The 19,984-nt window shown below is 43.8% G+C and overlaps 1 protein-coding gene across 1 annotated transcript in view; it reads left to right on the top strand.

The window, feature by feature from the left end:
- NPR3 (natriuretic peptide receptor 3) overlaps positions 1-19,984 on the top strand; it is a 48,658-nt gene that overhangs the window by 3,326 nt on the left and 25,348 nt on the right. Inside the window, exons 2-3 of the mRNA XM_075021566.1 lie at positions 2,019-2,141; positions 7,771-7,937. Coding sequence (XP_074877667.1) covers positions 2,019-2,141; positions 7,771-7,937 — 290 coding nt within the window. The remainder of the gene's footprint in view (positions 1-2,018; positions 2,142-7,770; positions 7,938-19,984) is intronic.

The following is a 19,984-nucleotide window of genomic DNA, read 5'->3' as shown; positions in this document are numbered from 1 at the left end:
AATCCTCATCAATAAATTCAGAATATTAGTATTAGAATTACTGTGGTCTGTGTGTACTAAACTGGAGGGAGAAAATTTTGTACGTGTTTGCACTTACACATTTGTATGTACGCAATAGTAAGGTACAGATGCAGATTAAATACACATAATTTACATTTCTGGAAGACATGCCCTTAGCTTATTTGCTTCAAAATTTTGAAATATGTAATCTTTGCTCTCCTGCTGGGTTAAAAACCACATCCAAATAGTTAATATTACTTCCCTTACATTCCTTTAGAGGCTTACAAAATATGATTTAATGTATTTTAAAGTAGGGTTTTTTCCCCCACTCTCTTTGTTATTCCTTTTGCTCAAGGTCTTTTACTGGTGTTGTGGGAATCTCTTTGATTCCATGTACAGATTACGGTTTTATGATAGATGTGAATTATAAAGGCGAAGTCAAGGGAGAATTGGGAGGGCAGCAAGGAAACATTTCAAAAGGAAATCTCTCACCTATACTGAAATTAGGAACAGTGAGACAAATTCGTTCCTGATGTGCATCTGGAAAAGATTTGATCCAAATTTTATTGTAAGAAAATTTTTTTCTTCTTCTTTTCCTTCATGCTAATATACTTCACAATGGTCGTGAAATATGTCTTGCTCTGTTGCTCTGGAAATTATTATATTACTCTGCTATAATCAGTAGGATAGAGCTATGCATGGTATAACTCTCCTGAAGCGTGGGGATGTACCGAACGTGACTCACCCCAGTGGCACATCTGGAGCTTTATGCCTGCGATGGCATCCAACCAGAAACGCGATGGGAGAAGATTCATTGTGTGCGAAAAGATTTGGCCTGTTTGGCCTTTTCATTTCTTATAATAGCAAACACTTCTACCCAGAAAAGCCGAATGTGGTTTTGATTCAGTTTTATTGTTGGGGTGAAAATATTTGCGTACATTATTGTAGCTTTTGAGCCTGGCCATGCGTGACGACGTTCTTGGAAACGTGCGTGCAGTTGGTTTCGAATCATCGTCGCAACAGGATCTCTTACGACTTTGCTGTAGGATATAGCCCTGAAGCACGCACTGGTACAATACTTTGCTGCTCCCTCTCATGTCAGTAGCTTCATACCCACAGTCTTGTGAACCTATATAAAAGTTTATAGTGTAACGTTCTCAGTGTGGGAGGTGTCTCCCTGTTGCCGAAGACCTTGCCTGAGTTTCTGCTTTCCCTTTGCAGGGGAAGGGGTAGCAAGGGGAGTAGTTCCTCCTGCCCAGCAGGTTGGGGAAGAGACTGTGGGTCCTGGTGCCCACACGGAGCACACCTGCGGGCTTGTGGGTCCTGTTGCAGTAGCAGACCCCCTGCTTAGCTCTTGGTCTGTGATAAATGAGTTTAATCTTGTAACCATCTTTAATCTTCACACTCAGAAAGTGGCACTTGCTTTTCCCATTTCTGAGCATTAAGTGTCCCATCAAAGGTCGTTGCCTAGGCTTGTTGTATATTCTCTGCAGAGAAGGTCATGTTCTGGAAAGATTGATACCACTGGCCCTAGACAGCTGCAGAGATGCTGCTCTCCATTAACTGTAGAGAGGCACCAAACTGTTCAATGGTATGGAAATTAAAATGGTAATGTCATACTATCATCTTACTTCTTCATCTTCAGATTGTCTTATGTCCACTTAGAAGTAACAACAGAGGCTTATGGTTGCAATCAACTCTACGAATATATGCAGCTAAAGAAATCTGGAGTCTGAACTTATCACAAGTTGCAGGGGTGGAAAAAGCTAGATCACACACAGGCTTTATTTAAGTATTTTGAGAGGAAACAAGGGAGGAGGAAGCCTCGCTGTGTTTGGTACCTGTCTTCTGTCAGCTGTTTGGGAAATCAGCTTTGTTTGCCATCTGCGTTGTCAAGTTTGTTGCAATGCTGGGAGGACAGCTGGGGTCACTGTCTCTGGCAGCATTCATGCTTAACAGGCTGTTCCCTGAAGTTCTTGAACTGCTTCTTATCTGTGTTTTTAATTTTCTTCCACTAGTTGTAATCATGTGTGCCAGCGGTGACACAATCAGGAACATCATGCTGGCTGCTCATCGGCAAGGAATGACCAACGGGGACTACGCTTTCTTCAATATTGAACTCTTCAACAGCTCATCATATGGTAATGTTTTTCCTGCCCAAGTGTGTTGCAAAGTCTTCTGTAAGCCTGGTAATACTTTTAGATTTGTTAACCTCAAAATATGCAGCACTGAGTCCCAGAATACACCCCTGTCTCTCCCCATCGTTGCAGTTATCTTCCACTTGGGCCACTGCAGGAAATAAAATGGACCTCGTGGCTGTAGTTGCCCCTGGGTGGATCACAAGATGCCAAATACACTATAAGCATTGCTTATTTATTTACTTGCAGGGTCACAGAAGCAGCACCAGATGGAGACATTGGTTATAGCAGCCAGGTGTGGGTACCCCACGCTGCAGTGTGTGTGCTCAGCTCTGCGTGGCTTGCACCATCCCCAGCCTTGTGACTGCCAAATCTCAGGGCAGGGGTATTCCTGGCTGCCCTGTGGCCTGCCGTCTGTGCAGGTGGCTGGAAGGAGGCACTAGCAATCGCCAGGGCTGTGGACAGCTGCAGGGCCTGAGTCTCCAGAAGTCGTCTCTGTGCTGGGGGATCCACACATCTAATTTGCGTCAGCTTTTGATCAGAAACTGCACCTGCAAAAATACTCAGCAGTGTTGTGTGGAAGGGAGAGCACTGGATGGGACACAGACAGTCCAGATTTACTAGAGTGGGGCAGATAAAAGTGGCTGATTCCACTCCTAAGTCAAAAGGATCAGAACTGTCAAATTAAAACATGACTTTAAAATGTAAATTAAATACCTTTGCTTTTTGAAATATAGGTACCTTCAGTTACGTTTGATATTATGGCAGAGCATGGCAGGGACTAAATCTGCTCTCAGCTGCTACAGCTGTCTCAGTTAAATTCAAAGTAATACTGGAGCAATGTGTTTGCTGAGTTTTAAACAACATCAGATGGCTGAAACAGAGGCAAGTTCATGCCTGGGAACTAGGTTTTGTTGAAGTGTCAATGTGGCTTTTGAAAGGAGCAGCCTCTTTTGCAGGTGCAGAGAAAATAATTTCCCCCCTGCAGGCTGCCTTAACTAACCCAGCACAATAACAAATTCATTGCAAATTGAAAACCAAGTGGGAGTTGAGAAAGAGGGAAAACTTGGGGTTTTTTTCTTTCTTTCAAATCTCAAAAAGCTGACCAACAGGAACAACTGAATTCAAAAAAGAATGATGTATTTTGTTTAATAAATCAGTTAACTGTAAGTTATATTCTTTTGCATAAACTTTTTGTTACCTGTCTACCACCTCTGAGATTATTTCACAGTAAACAGTTCTGTTTGTTGAAAAGCTCTATAATGAATATATATAGCTGTTTAAATTCAGAGGTACAGATACATACAGAAGTACAGATACTGCTACATGTATCATCTAGGTTAGCTAAAGAGGTGCCAAGTTGTGCCAGGTAATAAGGAAATCACTTAAGTAACTAAAAGATAAAGTTGCAGAACAAGATCAAAGCCAATGGTTCGAATCAAGGTGTTCTTTTTGTTGAGTTGAATTTGGAGTGACTTTATCCCTTGTGGTGTAAACAAAACCATTTGGCATTGAAGCCTTAATCAGGACCAGAGCAAAAAGCTGAAGTATCAGCAGTCACAAAACCCTGAAGTTTTGGCCCTTCTGTAGACCCCAGGAGCTTTGCAGGCTTGACTTTACTAGAAACCACTGATCAAATAACCCCTCTGGCTGCTGGTGGTGGCTCATTAACGCTGCATTACTGCTGCATTTCATCTCACAGAGTAGAAGTGCATCAGAAGTGATTCATCTGGCCATAGGTACATGTCTGTGTGTGAGCTTTGCTCCCTTTGGAGTCACAGGAGAGAAGGAGGCGCCTCTGGGCAGCGATTCACCTCATCCTTAGGTGCATGCAGTGGCTCAGATGAATCATCCCCTACAACTGATTGATGGTTTCCTTGCCTTGGCTGAAATGAGCGCAGGGTGACTACCTGGGAAGTGCTGAAGCTGGCTGGGACAGATAGTACCCAAAGTTCTCCTTGAGCAGAGGATGCTCACGTAAAAGCTGTGGCTGCAGGAGGTCGGCTGCTGCATTTTGGAATGGTTTTGCTTTCCAGGATGATATTTGCTAGGAGGTAGCGGTGGGTGCAGGAGGCAGCGTTGCAATCCCCAGGCTCAGCATCCTGCCCCAGGAGGGACTCTGGCATCACAGCTGATGTGGGGTGGGTGTCCCCAGTGATGCAGCCCCCAGGAGACGGCACTTGGTTCAGCCGTGTACAGGGCAGCGCTGTGCCATCCTGGCGTGGGACCTCCACGCAGCACAGTGGTGGAGGCAATACCCATTTGCCCCACAGTCATGTGGGAGCCTCAGCACCATCCTGCTTTGCATCACAGGTAGTCCAGTCTTCTTGTAGCTTTTCCAGGGGATGAATGAAAACTATCTTGTCTTCTGTTGTAGTGTAGTTAGAATGCAGCATTTTCTGACATTTCTAAGTAATAATCCTTTTAAACCAATTTGCATGGGAAACACATCCACAAAGAAACAGAAAGAGTGAAATGACTGTGCATCAGAAGTTGACTTTTGTGCAGATGGTCATCACATGTGGAAAGCAAGCATAAAAGAGAAATGTAGAGGGATTCCCCCCAAATTCCTTGTTGCCGGTGCCTGGAGGTACTACATTTTGTACCTTACAAAAGGTACAAAATCTAAGAGTGGGTGTGATTGGTAAATTGGCACTTTGCCTTTAAGTTCAGATGGCCATATTGCAGTTTGTTGTTGCCCTCTGTTCTGAATATTTTTAATTTTTCAGAAGAACAGGCATATTAAATGCCAAGGCTGCAATTGCACATAAAGTACTGTGGCAAGATGACCTCCTGCAAAATAATCCATGAAGGAATTTAAATATGTAGATTATTCTAGGAACGCTGTTATGCAAGTGTACCTTCCCTGCTCCCAGTGTGAGGATTTTTAAAAACAAATATGTATAGTGTCCAGGACAGAAACTTATTCACATTCTACAAGTGCTATTGTTGGGGGTTTTTTTGTCTGTAATCTCACTCTTTTTAGCCATCTGAATTTGCAAATGCAAAGCTATAGCAAAGCCCTCCGTACTGTAGTCTATGACGTACTTCTTGAATATCCCTCTTGAATTTTCCTCTGAAGTGCAGCTACCCAGCTGGGGCAGAGGCTTTTCAGCCTCCAGGCTCAGGCAGGGCTTGTACCCTCTTGTGGGGAATCTAGCAAGACGTGCTACCTTACAATTGCCAGATGTGCATTTCTTTCTTTTCAAAAGCAGTGACAAGGACAGGGTGCAGGCACTGAAGGGAAGAGTGCCATCCCTGAGGGCAAAACCAGATGGTGGGATGTTAGTTGCTTGCCAGTGTTTCCATCAGGTCTGATGGTGTAAGTAATCAGGGTCCTGGCGTAAGTAATTTTCACTAGTTCAACTTTGTATTGGGAAATAAATCCCTAAACCAAGGCAGATGTACCTAGAGCTTCTTCCTAAGAGAATGAAATCACTTCCAAAAAAAAAAAAAAAAAAGGAAATTAAGAATTGGCAAGGTTCGTGGAATTTATAAAGATTACAGTCCTAGCTGGTGCTGAACCGTGGTAAGTAAGGCTTTCCTGGGGTGGAAAAGAGAAAAGACAGGCAAAAGGGCTCAGGTGGTCCTGTGCCTCTCACCCTATGCTGGGCCTGACAGGAGCTGCCCCAGAGCCAAAAGCAGCAGGAGGAAAGACTTGTCGTCTGGAGAAATGCAGGTTCTTAATCTTCTTCCCCTGTGCTCTCTGAGGAAGCAGAGCAATTCTCCAATTATATTTATTGTCAAAAATAAAAGGGAAAAAAAAAAGTTGCAGCAGCAGTGCTGGGCTACTGGGAGGACAAAATGCAAGCTCTGTGTTCACCTGCCTCGGGGGGGACAGAGTTTGTCCATGAATTTGCTCTTGCGCGCATGTAATACAGCTGGTAGTGCTGTGCAAGAAGCACCATGGGTTTGAAGCCTGGACTCCATCTCCGTTAGCATCTCCCCTCCCAAACCACTTGCTTCTCTTGGTCCAAATGACACCGTGGTCCTTGACCCAAGCAAAGCAGCCACATCATCTCTCATCTCAGGGTCCCATGTGCCTCCAGGTTGCCCTTGCGAGCTTAGTGTTAGTCTTCAGCTTGGCTTATTTAGCTGTGCTGGGGTTTGTTGCTGTTGTTCAAAAAATAAAATGACTGTCTAGCTTTTCATTATTTGTAAGCATTTAAAGGCACACTGCTTAGGGCTACCACTGTTCCCTCTAGGTCTCTTATTTATCATTTACGTAGAATAGCACAAAACCTGGTCCAGGGCAATGTGAACCTTTCCACTGATCTCGTGAAGCTTTGGATCAGGGTCTCAGGACCTGCTAAGGCCAGGCCCTGTTAGGCAGAAGGGCTCCTCTGCTAATTAACCAGTCGGCTGTCCTGCTTTTTAAAAATCTGGTTACTTTACTAGTGGTCTCAGTGTCGTGGTTTAACCCCAGCCAGCAACTCAGCACTGCACAGCCACTCACTCACTCCCTCCTCCCCAGTGGGATGGGGGAGAGAGAATCAGAAGGGTAAAAGAGAAAACTCATGGGTTGAGATAAAGACAGTTTAATAGGTAAAGAGAAAGCTGAACATGTAAGCAAAGCTAAACAAGGAATTAATTCACCACTTCCCACGGGCAGGCAGGTGTTCAGCCATCTCCAGGAAAGCAAGGCTCCATCACACCTAACAGTTACTTGGGAATTAAAAAAGCCATCACTCCGAACGTCCCCCCCTTCCTTCTTCTTCCCCCAGCTCTATATGCTGAGCATGATGTCCTATGGTCTGGAATACCCCTCTGGTCAGTCAGGGTCAGCTGTCCCAGCTGTGTCCCCTCCCAACTTCTTGTGCCCCCCCAGCCTGCTTGCTGGTGGGGAGGGGTGAGGAGCAGAAAAGGCCCTGACTGTGGGTAAGCACTGCTCAGCAGTAATGAAAACATCTTGGCATTACCAACACTGTTCTCATCACAAGTCCAAAACATGCCCCATACTAGCTACTGTGAAGAAAATTTAACTCTACCCCAGCCAAAACCAGCACACTGAGTTAAATTGTTGCTGCGCTGTGACACAAAATGTGTAAATACAGCATAGGCTCAGGATCCCATTTTATTTCTATGTGTTTCTTTTCCGCTAAGAGCCGGGCTGGTCTGGCAGCCACTGCACACATGGTTTTCTCCTTGACTGTAGTGGGAGAGCTGTGGGAGAAGTAGCTGCACCATCTGCCTCCCATTCGGGGTGACGATCATACTATTGACTTTACTGATGCCTTTCTGACTGTCCAAGAGTGTTGCTGGTGGAGTGATGTCTAACAAAAACTTTGTGGTCAAATCCTCCCTCACTTGTTCTAACTTAAATATCTCTGCGTTTGAGATCTGGCACATGTTTTTTGCTCAGAGATGTCTTTTCATACTTAAGCTTCATCCCACCCTTTAAAAATAAGCAAGCACAGCATGGGAGTAAAGTTGTCCTTCTGTTTGCACGTTTACTTCCCACGAGCCATTCCTCCCTTCCCAGTTTCCTGCATGTCATGGAGCAGGTTCAGTTCTCCCTTGTACTCTGCCATCTCCCCAAGGTGCAGGAGAGGGGAATTCTGGGTGGAAGAAGGATGGCAATCCTGTAATGCTACCTAATGTGGAGTTGGAAATATGCTTGCTTTCCCCTTAGGAAATGGCTCTTGGAGAAGAGGAGACAAACATGACCTTGAAGCGAAGAAGGCATACTCCTACCTCCAAACTGTCACTCTGCTGAGGACCGTGAAGCCTGAGTTTGAGAAGTTTTCCCTGGAGGTGAAAAGTTCTGTTCAGAAGCAAGGTCTGCATGAGGATGACTACGTAAGTACTTGATGACAGGCCTTAGGTCTTAGCATGCTCCTAATTAAAGCAAAAGTAGCAGTGAGACCTAATCAGGACAGAATCACCTGCGTTCAGTTGTAAAATCCCACTGTTGCCTGTATAATATCTTTTCTTTTTTTCCTTTTTTTTCTTTTTCTTTTTCTTTTTTTTTTTTTTCATGGATAATTCAAATAGTAAGAATAGACTGGATCTAGGTGCACTAGTGCTGTGCACCACCATCCATGACCAATTGTCCTGTGCTCATCCCCTTGTTCATCAGCGGGAAGGTTGTGGAAAGGCAGATTGCCAGGTCTCTCTCCCTTGCCCACCAATCACTTGTCTTTTTTTAGCAGGCAAATAACTATATTCTTCTTTTTTGTTTTCTCCCAATAATTTTTTTTGGTACAATAAGATCTCAGAAAGTTACACTCTCTGTATTGCATCTGGTGAAGTTTTTCTTGATGTGAATGAGAAAAGTGGTTTTATTTCCCAACTAAGCATATTTAGGTTGTTGCTGTTGTGTATTTTAAACCGTCTAAAATATCAGTATAGTCCTTGTGAGTTGTTTTAAGCCTAGGAGAGTGCCACTGTCCTCCAGAGATGGATGTGGGAAAGCATGTCTTTTTTTAATCTCTCCAAATGTAGGAGGAAGATGCCTCTGAAAATTGCTTTTGAGCTACTGCTAAGCTAGTTCATTAGGCATTTTCATAGAAAAGTCTTTTGTGAAAGCAAGAATGTATAGCACATACCTATAGGGATTTCTGCATGCTGATACAAGTACTTCCCAGACAGTCAGCCTTCCCCATGGTGGGGAATAGACTTTCCAAATACACTTATGAAGAAAAGAGGCTTGAAGAGAGTTTGGTCAGTCTTTAGCTGTAGGAAACGAGAGCTAGGAACTTATCCTGAAACTCAAGAAAGCAATACAAACCCCTCCTTTGCCAGGAGGGCACCTACCTCATCTCTTTGCTTTAAGCATTGTGTCTCTCACAGGTGGAGGCATCATCTTCAGGGTGAGCACAAGCTGATGAACTTGAATGTTGTGTTAATAAATGATCTTTCCTGCAGTTTATTGCATAACCTCATCTGTCTTCAGAAAACTTATACTACTTAGAACTTGAATATATTTTATTTAAATATTTTACTTAAAATTTGTTTGAATCACATCAGTGGCTTATATTTTTCCTGTGAAACCTTCAAAGTCTAGGCAGGCAGAAATAGTCTTTTGTGGTCATTCTTTGCCTTGGGTTAGTGGAGAAACTCCAACTGCCGACTTCAATGTGCTGCTCAGTGAAGAACCTGCTAAATGAGTTTTGAAGAAGGCGTGGGACTGTACTTTGTGCTGTTCCTCCCTTTTCCCTCTATGTGCCCTTTTGCAAGTGTCACTTAGCAAGCTATGTACATTGAAGATCTGCTATGTGCTTTCGGTTGTGGTTGGTGAGAAATGTGATTTTGAATATTAAAGATGCAGTCCTCCACAGTTTTGTGGCTTTTGTAGTCTGGGCAGTGTGACATTTCCCCAGATGAGAAAAGTGTTAAACTGCCAAGACCTCAGGATGCTGTCTGTGGGTGGTTTGGAGGCAGGCAAGTGGATGCTTTGCTGTTCTTTAGAAGGGGGACCCACTGCAAACCCTATGCAAATTCAGCATTGATAGACGCTGGATAGATGCAAGCTGTTAGGGTCAAGCAGAAGTGGATCCATGAGACAGCAAATCCCCTCATGCCACTGGGGGGGAAGTTTTGCAGGCTAATGTGGTTGTTGGCAGTGCTCCTGGCTGTCCCAGGGCAGCTGCGTGGGTGCCTGGCTCCCTTCTGCCTTGTCCTTGCCCTTCTGCTGCCGGGCTCTGAGGGCTGCCTCTCCCCAAATCCCATTCCCACCCGTGATCCAGAGCTTTTAATCTTGCTCCAGGTACTCCCTCACCCAAAAACATCAGCCTTTGTTAGGGCCAGGCAGGGGCTGCTGCTGCCTCTCCTGCTCCTCTTCCTTTCCCGCCTGGCTTTCTGCACCCTTCCCAATCTCTTCTTTTGGGGGCAGAGGGACGACTTCTGATCTATGTACACCTACCACAGCTTCCCACCATCTGAAACATCAATCCTTGACTGACGGAAAGCTCGTGGTAGAGGCTGTAGGGATCTGGGGCTCCCTGTGGAGGAGCTACAGATCATGGTTATGGGGGAAGGAGGTTTGGTTTCAAATGCTTAACTTAGATCTCAGCAGAGACTCTCCTACCTCCTTTTTCACAGCCTCCTAACCCAATGGGAAAATAGAACTTCTTTAAGAGTGGTAGCCTTGGGTTGAGCATAGCAAAAAACATTAGCTGTGTTACTTCATTAACAGTGTGTGAATTTTAACTATCTGGTTTGATTTTTGTCATTTATGATGAATTTTACATTTCCACACTTTGGACGGTGGGAAGGAGATGCTTCGTATTCCCTTAACTGATTGTCCTGCTGCTGTGTTCAGAGGAGAAACATTTTGGGGCAGCCTTCAGGCTTGAGAAAAAAATCCATTTTAAAAACTAACGGGGAAAAATAAAAAGCCAAACCGAGGGCCAGTTCCTTCCTCTCTGAAAGATGTGTGGCTAGTGGGCACATCACTAATGGTGCTTCTTTTGGCAGCATGGGAAGAAAGTGGCAATTTTGGCCTAGGCACGCGCTAAGCAAGGCTGTGTCCTCCAAGGAAAGCTTGGGAGGGAGAGGTCCTTCAGCTGAGTGGGTGGGAAGTGACAGAGATGGATTTTTCTCTGCTGGATTCTGCTCCTGAAAACAAAAACTCTAGGGAAAGATAGTCGGTGGTAAAGTCCCTCTCAAGTCCTATCCATGGGTGTTGAAATATAATCCTCATCCTTTTCTGCAGGCTGTGTCCCAAGAGGATGCACTCAGGGAGGTTTGGATTTGAAGCATTCAGTGTTTCTGCTTCTCTGTGTGGATTTTTCCAGTGTCATGGGAAAATGGGGCCCCGCATCCATGGTCTAAATTATCTTGCAGTGACCCTAACTCAAACCAAAGTAGTTAGCGCTGCCATTTTGTCCTGGCCTCTTGCCAGCACTAATCCTAAAGGCATTATTATCTACCAAAAAAGAATATCATAAAAATGGAAAATAAGCAGATGACAGAAGGAAAGATAAGGGAGACAGAAAGGGCAAAGTCCTAAAGCAGCAGCTGTCCAATTGCCAGATGGAGAACACATAGGGCTCTTAGAGGAGTAACAGGTTAAAAAGTGTTGGCCATCTTCATCTCCAATTGTGAAATCACACAGAAAAAAGAAAAATGTGTTCTGGGTTCATCTTTCCCAGGTCAGAAATTGCTTTTGTTTCTGCATGGGCTTTATGCTGTGGAAATGGGGAACATGGAAGAACCTGCTCATTGTGAGTGAGTGGGAAAGTGTGGAAAAGGCAATTTCTCTCACTCCTCCAGGAATCTCTCTTGTGAAGGAAGAAGCTTCCTTAAGCACCTTTTAACTAGACAGCATCGAGAATAAGAGTGGCAGAGAGGTTCTGAGAAAGCATCTTAGAAGTATTTGGGTAGGTAATAGTTGCACAGGATGCGGCTAAAAATGACGATGTTCCCTGTCCGCAATGTCCCATTGCAACATCCTATTGCAACAGCTGCCTGAGTCTGTTAGCAAACTTTATTAGTTTGCTTGGTCACCACTTTCAGAGTCTGAAAGCAGTTACTGTCATGTTAACGTAACCCAAAGAACTGTGGGCTGAAGCATCAGATCTGCTCAGCCCTTGTTTCAACATTCAATAGTGTCATGATTTGTTTCAAGAAACATCCTGTAGTTCTGTAGAAAGCCTGGCCATTTTATTTCATGCCTACCTGGAGACTGACTTCTCTGATAAAATAGCCAAAAAAGAGGAATTTTTTCAAAAATCCATTCGAATTTGGGGTTCAGGCATAAGGGTAGTAGAATCACTTTAATGCTATTACACAAATTGTAGTTGTTTTCTCACTTCTTTAATGTTAATGCATTACCAAGACATTAACAGCAACATGTCCTGGTCTCTATAAACCAATTGATTCTTGGCTTAATTGCAAAATACAGGACAAGCTCTGCTTGCAGACCTATAGTCTAGGTGAGGCAGACAGCAATGGGAATTGCATGCATTTACTTGAAGGAAGAATTTGAAACTGTCTCTGAATTGGTGTGTGAATAACTCCCAACAGATACTCTAGTTAAAAATGTTTATGAATAAATAGTGTTTCAGTTGAAGTATATGCATATGCCATTTTTATTAAATAATGCTGAACACTTAATGAATTGGCAGTAGGCTGCAGTTTGAAAGCTCTTAATGCACCTTCTGTTCCTCACTCAGGCCTAGGATTCAATAAATGCATTTTTTATGTCCAGCCCAGTATTCTGAGCTGGGATGATTTTACAGCCTGGGATATTTGCTCTTCTGAGGTTACAGACCACCCGTGGCTTGTTTTTACTTCTCATTTAAAAGCTGAAAATGTAACTAATTAAACAAATATTTCTGCTGTGTTAACTACATGACAGCATTGTTTGCGAGGTGGATACTCACACCGAAAATGAGCAGCAGGAGAAGCGAACTGGAGCTTGATTTGCCAGTAAAGTTATCTCAGTGAAAGAATGAGCTATGTGGATTAATTAGATCAGCGAGATGCTACTACCTATTAGAAAGGGCAAGTCTGTTTTATTTAACATTTTCAGCCCTCTGAAATGAGAAATGGTCCACATAAGAACAGCTGTTCAGGCTCCAACAGTTAACTACAAAAGCTACGTGGGAGGTAGCTGTGCTCATAAAGTTTATCATCTCATCCATAACATCCATGCCAGACTCTTCCCCATGTGTATTCCTTACGTCAGCCTTTTAATTAGGATTGTACACCAGCTAAGATAAGGACTGGGAGAAGTGAGCAATTCAGTCATGTCTCTGAGATGCTGAAAATGTAATGTATTCAGCGGTGTACGTCCCACTTGTCTTTTTTCAGGCACAGGCAAGCAAGATTAATGACAGGCAGGCTTTTGTGTCTCTTCTGATTACACCAGGATGGGAGAGAGTTTTGGGGAGGTTTTAAAAAAAAAAAAAAAAAACAAAACCCCAACCCTGCCAAGGAATAATTTGTTCAAATGAATAGGTCTATTCAGCTGCTGGAGTGCTTTGCTAATTGTGTTAGAAACAATGAAAGCAAACCACAAGCTGCTTTCAGCAGCCAGAAAAAATGCGTTCACATGCCAGCTTATTAACAAGATGAATTCTATTAGTAAAACATATTTAGGATTTTCATGACCAGCCCTTCACCCCTTGGAGTTAATGAGTTTCTTCAATTTCTGCAAGAGCAGTGTTGAACACTGGACTGCTAAATTTGGTGAATACAGCAGACACTTTTTTTTGCTGAAGTTAATGCTTTCTCAGTGATACGAAAGGCTAGTGTCTTCCATGTTGGGGTCCTAGGCAAAACTACAGCGTGATAGTATGCTATTTGCCATTAACAGATGTCATAAAAGACAGTAAAAGAAAGAAATTCTTCTTCTCTCTTCCAGTGGGTTTCTGTTTAGTTTTTCTAGCCTGTCTAAGCATATTTTTGAAGCTGTCTTAAACCATGGAGGAGATAGTATAAAACTCTAGGTAGATCTGAAAATAGTAACATCTGAACTCTTTGGGAATGTAAAAGTTTAGAGTTGATCTTCATATATATGTTGTATATTTTCCATAGCCCCATGTTTTTACTTGGGTTTCACAGATATTCACATTCCACTTTACTAAACAGACACTCAGACATTTATGGGCAAGACACTCTCCCTTTGAAGTACTTGGTAGAAATACACCTTATTTTCCGCTAATAAAGTGTGAAAAATATGTCTCCCAGCAAAGTTAATAACCTGTTTTTGTTTTTAATGCCTCTCCGTGCCATTTGCATTGCTAATGATCCAAAAGCTAATTTGTCGCACTGAGGTCTTGTTTTTATGTAAATTCGTAGGATTTTTGGTACTGGTATTAGATGGTCCTTAGGTTTGGCTCGGAGATATTTGAATGAAGGCAAGGAGAGACTGTATATCTGATTTTGCACAAAACGACGCTTTAAAAATGAAAGACCTTTGCTAACTGACTTTCTAGCAGCTAATATCTTCTTGTACGAGCCTTGTTCCCTGAGGAGCTTACGAAAATAAGACTCAGTTGAAAGTTTCCTTTTTAACTGGAAAAAAACCCTCAGCTCAGTAAAGCATGAAGCAGGAGTTTTGGGTGAGCCTGTCCCATGCCAGGGTGCTGTTGCAGCCAGCGGCAGGGTCCTGGGTGGGCAGCTGGAAGCTGTTTTCTGATGGGAGCTGTTTGCTTGCCGGACGGCTGATGGGATGCTCCAGCCTCAGCGCTGCAGGTGCTGCGGAGGGTTCGCCTGTGCCAATAGCCTCATACTGCAGTGACGTAGACGGGGTTAAGAGTTTAGTGTTTGAAATCTGGCTGAGCCAAACAGTTTAGTTGAAGAGTTTGATTAGGAGGGTGGCAGGGGTTTGGATGAAGGAGACAGGTTTTGTTTTCTTTGGGGACATAAAGGAAGGACAGTCCTTCAAGGCCAGAAATGCATATTCCTTGTTTGAGAGCTCCAGGGCAGAGGAGGTGTTGCCTCCACAGGGGCAGATCCTGCACTGAGGTGGTTCAGGGAAGCCTTCCTGTACTCGTTTGAGCTGTTGATACGGTGAGAGTGATCCTGAATGACAGCAGAGCGAGGTTTAACTTTATGACATTCAGGTGACAAGTCTTCCTGAAAGAGCAGCATAGGTAGCAATCAGTAACACCTCAAGTCTGTGATCTCTTGCTACGTTGGCACATTCATTTATTCTGGCTGAGTGCTGGGAGGTTAAGCAACCTGAACGTAGCTCTGAGAAAGCCTCACTCTCCAGAGGGACAGGTCTTTTAACAGGAGGGCACGCCGGGTCTGCCTGGGCTCTGAGAGACGATCAGTGTACCGCGCTGCCAGCTCTGATTTTTCTTCAGTGGATGTTTAGCAATTCCTCTAACGTGGAGGGTTAATGTAGTTGGCCTGTGAGGATGGACTGTGTGAATAAAGGCACCGGTGTTCTTGTGTGTGCAAGGAGCCATAGGAATCCACAGGAGGGTACTCCCAACTTTCCTTCCCTCTTTGAGCAGATATGTTTTTCCTTAGGAAGAGAAGCCTGAGGCAAAAATCAAAAGGTTTAGTCCATTCTGAGAAAGGGCTAATATATCAAGGTGGATTGAAAAGACAAGGACTGTCTGTGTCCCAGAGCAAATGAATAAGAGGGGCATGAGAAAGGGGCGCGGGACAATGGGAGAAGGGTAGGTGAGGAGCTCTGGGCACCCTTCGCTCAGTGGCCAGGAACAAGGCAACATTCAGTAGGCAGGAGGACATTTACATTTGATGGCACACACGTTTGTAGAATGCATCCAGTTAGCCCACCAGACTGCAGACTACAGAATACCTTAGAAAACAAAATCAGGCAGGGTCTCGGGGATCAGACAGTCAATAAGAAAGCAAGAAGCTAAAAGTGAGGTTTTAGCCTTTTGGAGGGGCTGTAAATCCTCAAGTTTTCAGGTGTTAACTATGATGCTGTTGCTGGAGGGTGGGAGGACACGTTCCATGTGTGTAGCTGGAACAGTACTGCCTGCTGAAAGGTACACATAAATATCTTCCGAGACAGCTGCTGTACCTCTCCTTTCCCCTGCTAGTGGGATCCTCGCAGGTATGCCAGCGAAGCGATGGTTAATCAGCTAGGTGAACGCCTTTCATCAGATACCCAGTACGTGAAAGAAAATAACAAAGCCAAGTCATTAATTTTTTAATTATTTGGAATGGAAGCATGATTAACAGCAGCCTGAGGGTTTGCATTAGTTCCATGCCATTAAGGTTTACAAGTTGGTATGCCCATTTACCCTGGTATTTAATAAAAGGATCATTTGTCATGGCAACCTCAGCCTCAGGTGGGCTCTTCAGGCAGATGATCTCCTCCCAGCCGAGGTACCCCAGGTGTTGGCAGGTCCCCCAGTACCGGGGTTTCAGCTCCGGGGCACAGGCACCCCAGGATGCCCCGCAGACGGGGCAGGGCAAGGGTGGAGTTCAGACTCCCTGAAGGCAGGGATTTGATCCTGAATTTGTCTCATGCTAGCACAGCAGTCGTAGCCCCAGGGCTTTTAGATGAAAGGGGCAGGGGATTTGAAAGGACTGGCTCCCTGTGGGGTTTCTGTAAAGACTTGACTGCGTCTCACTGCAGCGGGAGTTTGTTACCTGCCTGTCTGAGAGTAATGGGGTCACATCTATCCCCAATTCTCCACCTCCTCTGCTGGCAAGGGTGAGACGGGGTGCTGGTGCTTATGAATCCAGGTTTTGTGTGCCTAATTTTTGCCTGGAACTGAGTAAGGAGCTTAGATCACTAATCCTAGCTCCGAGCATACTTTTGAGCTAAGCACCACTTCTGGCTGTGCCGAAATCATCCGTGTTTATCCAGCCCTTAAGACTGTATTTAAAGCAAAAGCTTTGCTGGATTGCTAACCTGCAATCAGACGGTCCTTTCATCAGATGGCTTTTTACCCCATTGAAGATTTCACGAGCCCACCCTCATACTACTTATCCACCAGCTAGTGTAGCACAGGTAAATTCAGTTTGAACATGTGAGTTTTCTTAGCAGTGATAGTAGTTTTTCTCTTCAGTTCTGCATGAGGAGTGATGTGATCTTGAAAGTTTTTAGTATAGAGAATAGAATTATTTCCATGATTTTTGTGGTTTGGTGATAATGTTAGAAATCCAGAACCCAAAACAATTGCACATTGTACAAGGATAAACATTTAACAAAAAATGTCCTTTCTGTTTGTCCTAGCTCTACATTTATTTAAACCAGTTAGCTTATTTTAGCAAGTGGAACTGATTTTTTCGGATGAGTGACTCTGTTATCCTGAAAACTGTTCCTGCTTGAAAAACAAACTTGCTCACCGACATTTAAAACTTAATATCTAATGAAAGGACTGGGGTGGGTTTTTTTTTTCTTACTAGGTGTTTATCTGCAATTAGAGTGTCCCAATGGTTGCATAATGCTAACTTAAAATGTAAGCATTCATTACAACTGTATAACAGGTTATCGTCAGACTACCAATGGGGTCCTTAGAAAAATCCATTTAAAATAAGCATGTTTTAATTTTTGTGTGTATTAAAGAGCAACTTTAATAGTTCTTGTGTTTTACCACTGTGACTAGAAGTATGATTTCTGAACATATTTTTGTAACTCATTACATGAATGACCATGTAGTTTGTTAGGAGGAAATTCTAAAAAGGTAGAATGGTTAATTTTTAAATGACAGCTATACCTTTTGCAGTTAAGATCCCTTCAGTATTCATGCAATGATAATACAGTGCTGTGTGCTAGAGATCCTTTGCATTGGTCATTTATCTGGAGTTAGAGATGTATTATTAACATGGGGAGAAGGATTTCACCCTAATTGCAGGAGCGTATTAATGCATTCTCTGATTCTGTCCTTTTCCTTGATAGGTGGCCTGGAGTCCTTCAGAGCTAAGTTACGTAGGTGAATAGTATGTGTGTAAAGTATACATAAAGGAAAAATTCCCCTAAATGATTTTTCTGTAGGTAGCTCACTTTTGGTACAAAACAGTGCTGCTCCTTAGCTACATCGATTGCACTACTTTGAGACCAATATTAAAAGGTAATACAGGAACCAGAACCACAGAGGGGTAAAATGACTGGTACTGATGGGCAGAATGAATCGGTGAGCATGTTAGATGGAGCCAGGAATAAATCCCACGCAGGTTTGCAGGGGGAAAGTCTGGTCCCAGAGGTGCTCCCTGTTCCTGGAGCAGGGCAGTTTTCAGCTCATCCCGCTCCCGCTTTGGCCATGCCGTTGGAGGTCTGGAGCGGGGTCTGAGACCCAGTGATGTCAAGCCGTGGGTTTGGTCCAAAGGTGATGCAAATCAGCAACAGTAAGAGCCCCTTGACGTGAGCTGACTGTGGGTAAGGCTCTAAGTCTGCTGAGGTGGCTGTTCCCATGTCTGTGTTTAATGGAAGGAGCAAGCTTTGGCTGTATCTTGAAAGTTTTCTGCCTGACCTGTTGGCAGCAGGCACTAGGGGTTTAAAGCTGTTTTCTAGATAATCATGGGAGAGTGTTGCAAGCAATAAACAAAGAATGAGCAGCTCTCACAGGCAGTGGGGTAGAAGGGTTCCTCTGTGCCCTTGCATCTCGGTTGTCACTGTGCCCTGTCATGTTTTAGCTAGAGTTTCACAGTGCAGCTACCCTGCAGCCTAGGACTGAATAGGTTTCTACTTCAATTCACCGTTGAGACAAAAGAGCAACTTGTGGCTGCCCCAGCCATGACAGAGGGTAAGTCTACCAGTTTTTCAAGGACAAGGCATTAAGAGAAACAAGGTAGAGAGCATGAAGAATGAGGACAAGATACAAGAGCAAAGGAGCTGGCTTTGTGGTTAGTTTTCCTTCCCTAGCAAGAAAATAACCTTCACTGGCAAAATCCCTTAACTCCCTGAAATTGGCAGCCTTTTTAAAGTAAATCCCAGATATTAATTGTTAATTTATTTTCTTTTTGTTAATTTCTTTTATTTCAGCAGACCTTCCTGTGGAACAAACAGCTGGCTTCAGGTCCACAGCTGGCTTTAAAGTGGACGGGAGTTTGTCACTGGCAGTATTTCAGTCTTGTTGGAATAAGCATTCTCTTGTCTAGGTGGAGCAAGGATAGCAGTGGTTTGGCATGCCCAGGGTGCACATGAGCTCATGTACCAGCTGGTCAGATGCACAGCTAAACAGTGCAGGCGGGCAAAGGCACGTTCTCACGCTGAAGGAGAAGGACTTAGCTGCGTCAGAGCATCTTTGTAACCAAATCAAAGAAAGTGCAGTAAAAGCAGTGATCTTTCTATACACCTTGTCTCTCAAATCGTGCTTGCAGGCTCTTTCATGATGGAGGTGGGCAGCTGGTGGGCTGTGACCACTGCTTGCTTCCCAGAAGTTATCATCGCTCTGTTTTTCTACTTACACTTTCTCTCTCAACTCGCACTTCAATTGCAAAGTCCTCACATTCGGGCCACATTGCCTGGTGTGCAGAGTGCTTAGGCAGAGGCGCACATCTCCATCTCCACTGCGCTCAGCTTTACTGCTGCACCAATAAATACCAGTGAGGAGACCGACACAACCAGGCAGCCCTGTTGGAAAAAGCCTCCTTAAAGTTAAAGGGAAGTGAGGTCTTGCTCAACTGCAGTGCTGAATTTTTAAGCTATAATTTTAAAGCAGACTGTAAGATTCAGTTTGCAGAATTCACGTAATAAAGTCATATGCTCCCCTATAAGAAAAGTCTTATATGGGTTTCCACGTACATACTGTCTCCCTGTGAAAGATGAAATGGATGCAATAGTATTTGAATAAATCTCTCTTAAATAGGCACAAGATTTTACTGTTATATGACATCTCTTTACACTGGGGAATGCTAATCCTCTTTTTCTAGGGAGAGGTGTGGGTTCCAGCCCCAAATAACAAATGAGGGTTGGTACAGTTATCTGTTGTTTAGAAATCCAAGTCCTGAGCTCTGGCCTCATGTGTTCTTGAGCAGATGCCAGCTTATATATTTATGTATTTATAGAGAATTGATACCAGTGAATACAGTGAGAGGCTGTCCTTGGCTACAGCAGTGTTGCCCAGAATTTGGCATAACGCCCTATGTTCTTTTTCAATTGTGAATTAAATATTGAGGAAATGGCCTTTTCTGGGGAATGCATGTGTTTCTATTATTTTTCTCTTTCCCTTCCTGTTTCTTTGAACCACTAAGGTCCAACTCTGTTAGGGAAGCAATCTGGTTGCCCAAGCAAACAGGCTGTATTTTTAGTATTAGACAACGAAAGATATTGCTTTGATTAACCATTTTACAGCTTTATCCCCCTTTCCAGTTGCTGGGCTGGTTTCACAGTGATGTGATCTCTGTGGAAACAGGTCAGGTCATGTATCCATGTCTGTAGGCACCCTGAGACATGCTGTTTATGACAGCTGGCTATGGGTGAAGCCTGTGGCTTCGCATTTGTTTTATTTGGGAATCCTTGA

This window comes from Buteo buteo, chromosome Z (genome assembly GCF_964188355.1).
Source record: "Buteo buteo chromosome Z, bButBut1.hap1.1, whole genome shotgun sequence".
NCBI lineage: Eukaryota > Metazoa > Chordata > Aves > Accipitriformes > Accipitridae > Buteo > Buteo buteo.
The sequence above is the reverse complement of the archived record's forward strand: the minus strand, read 5'-3'. Positions and strand labels throughout refer to the sequence as shown.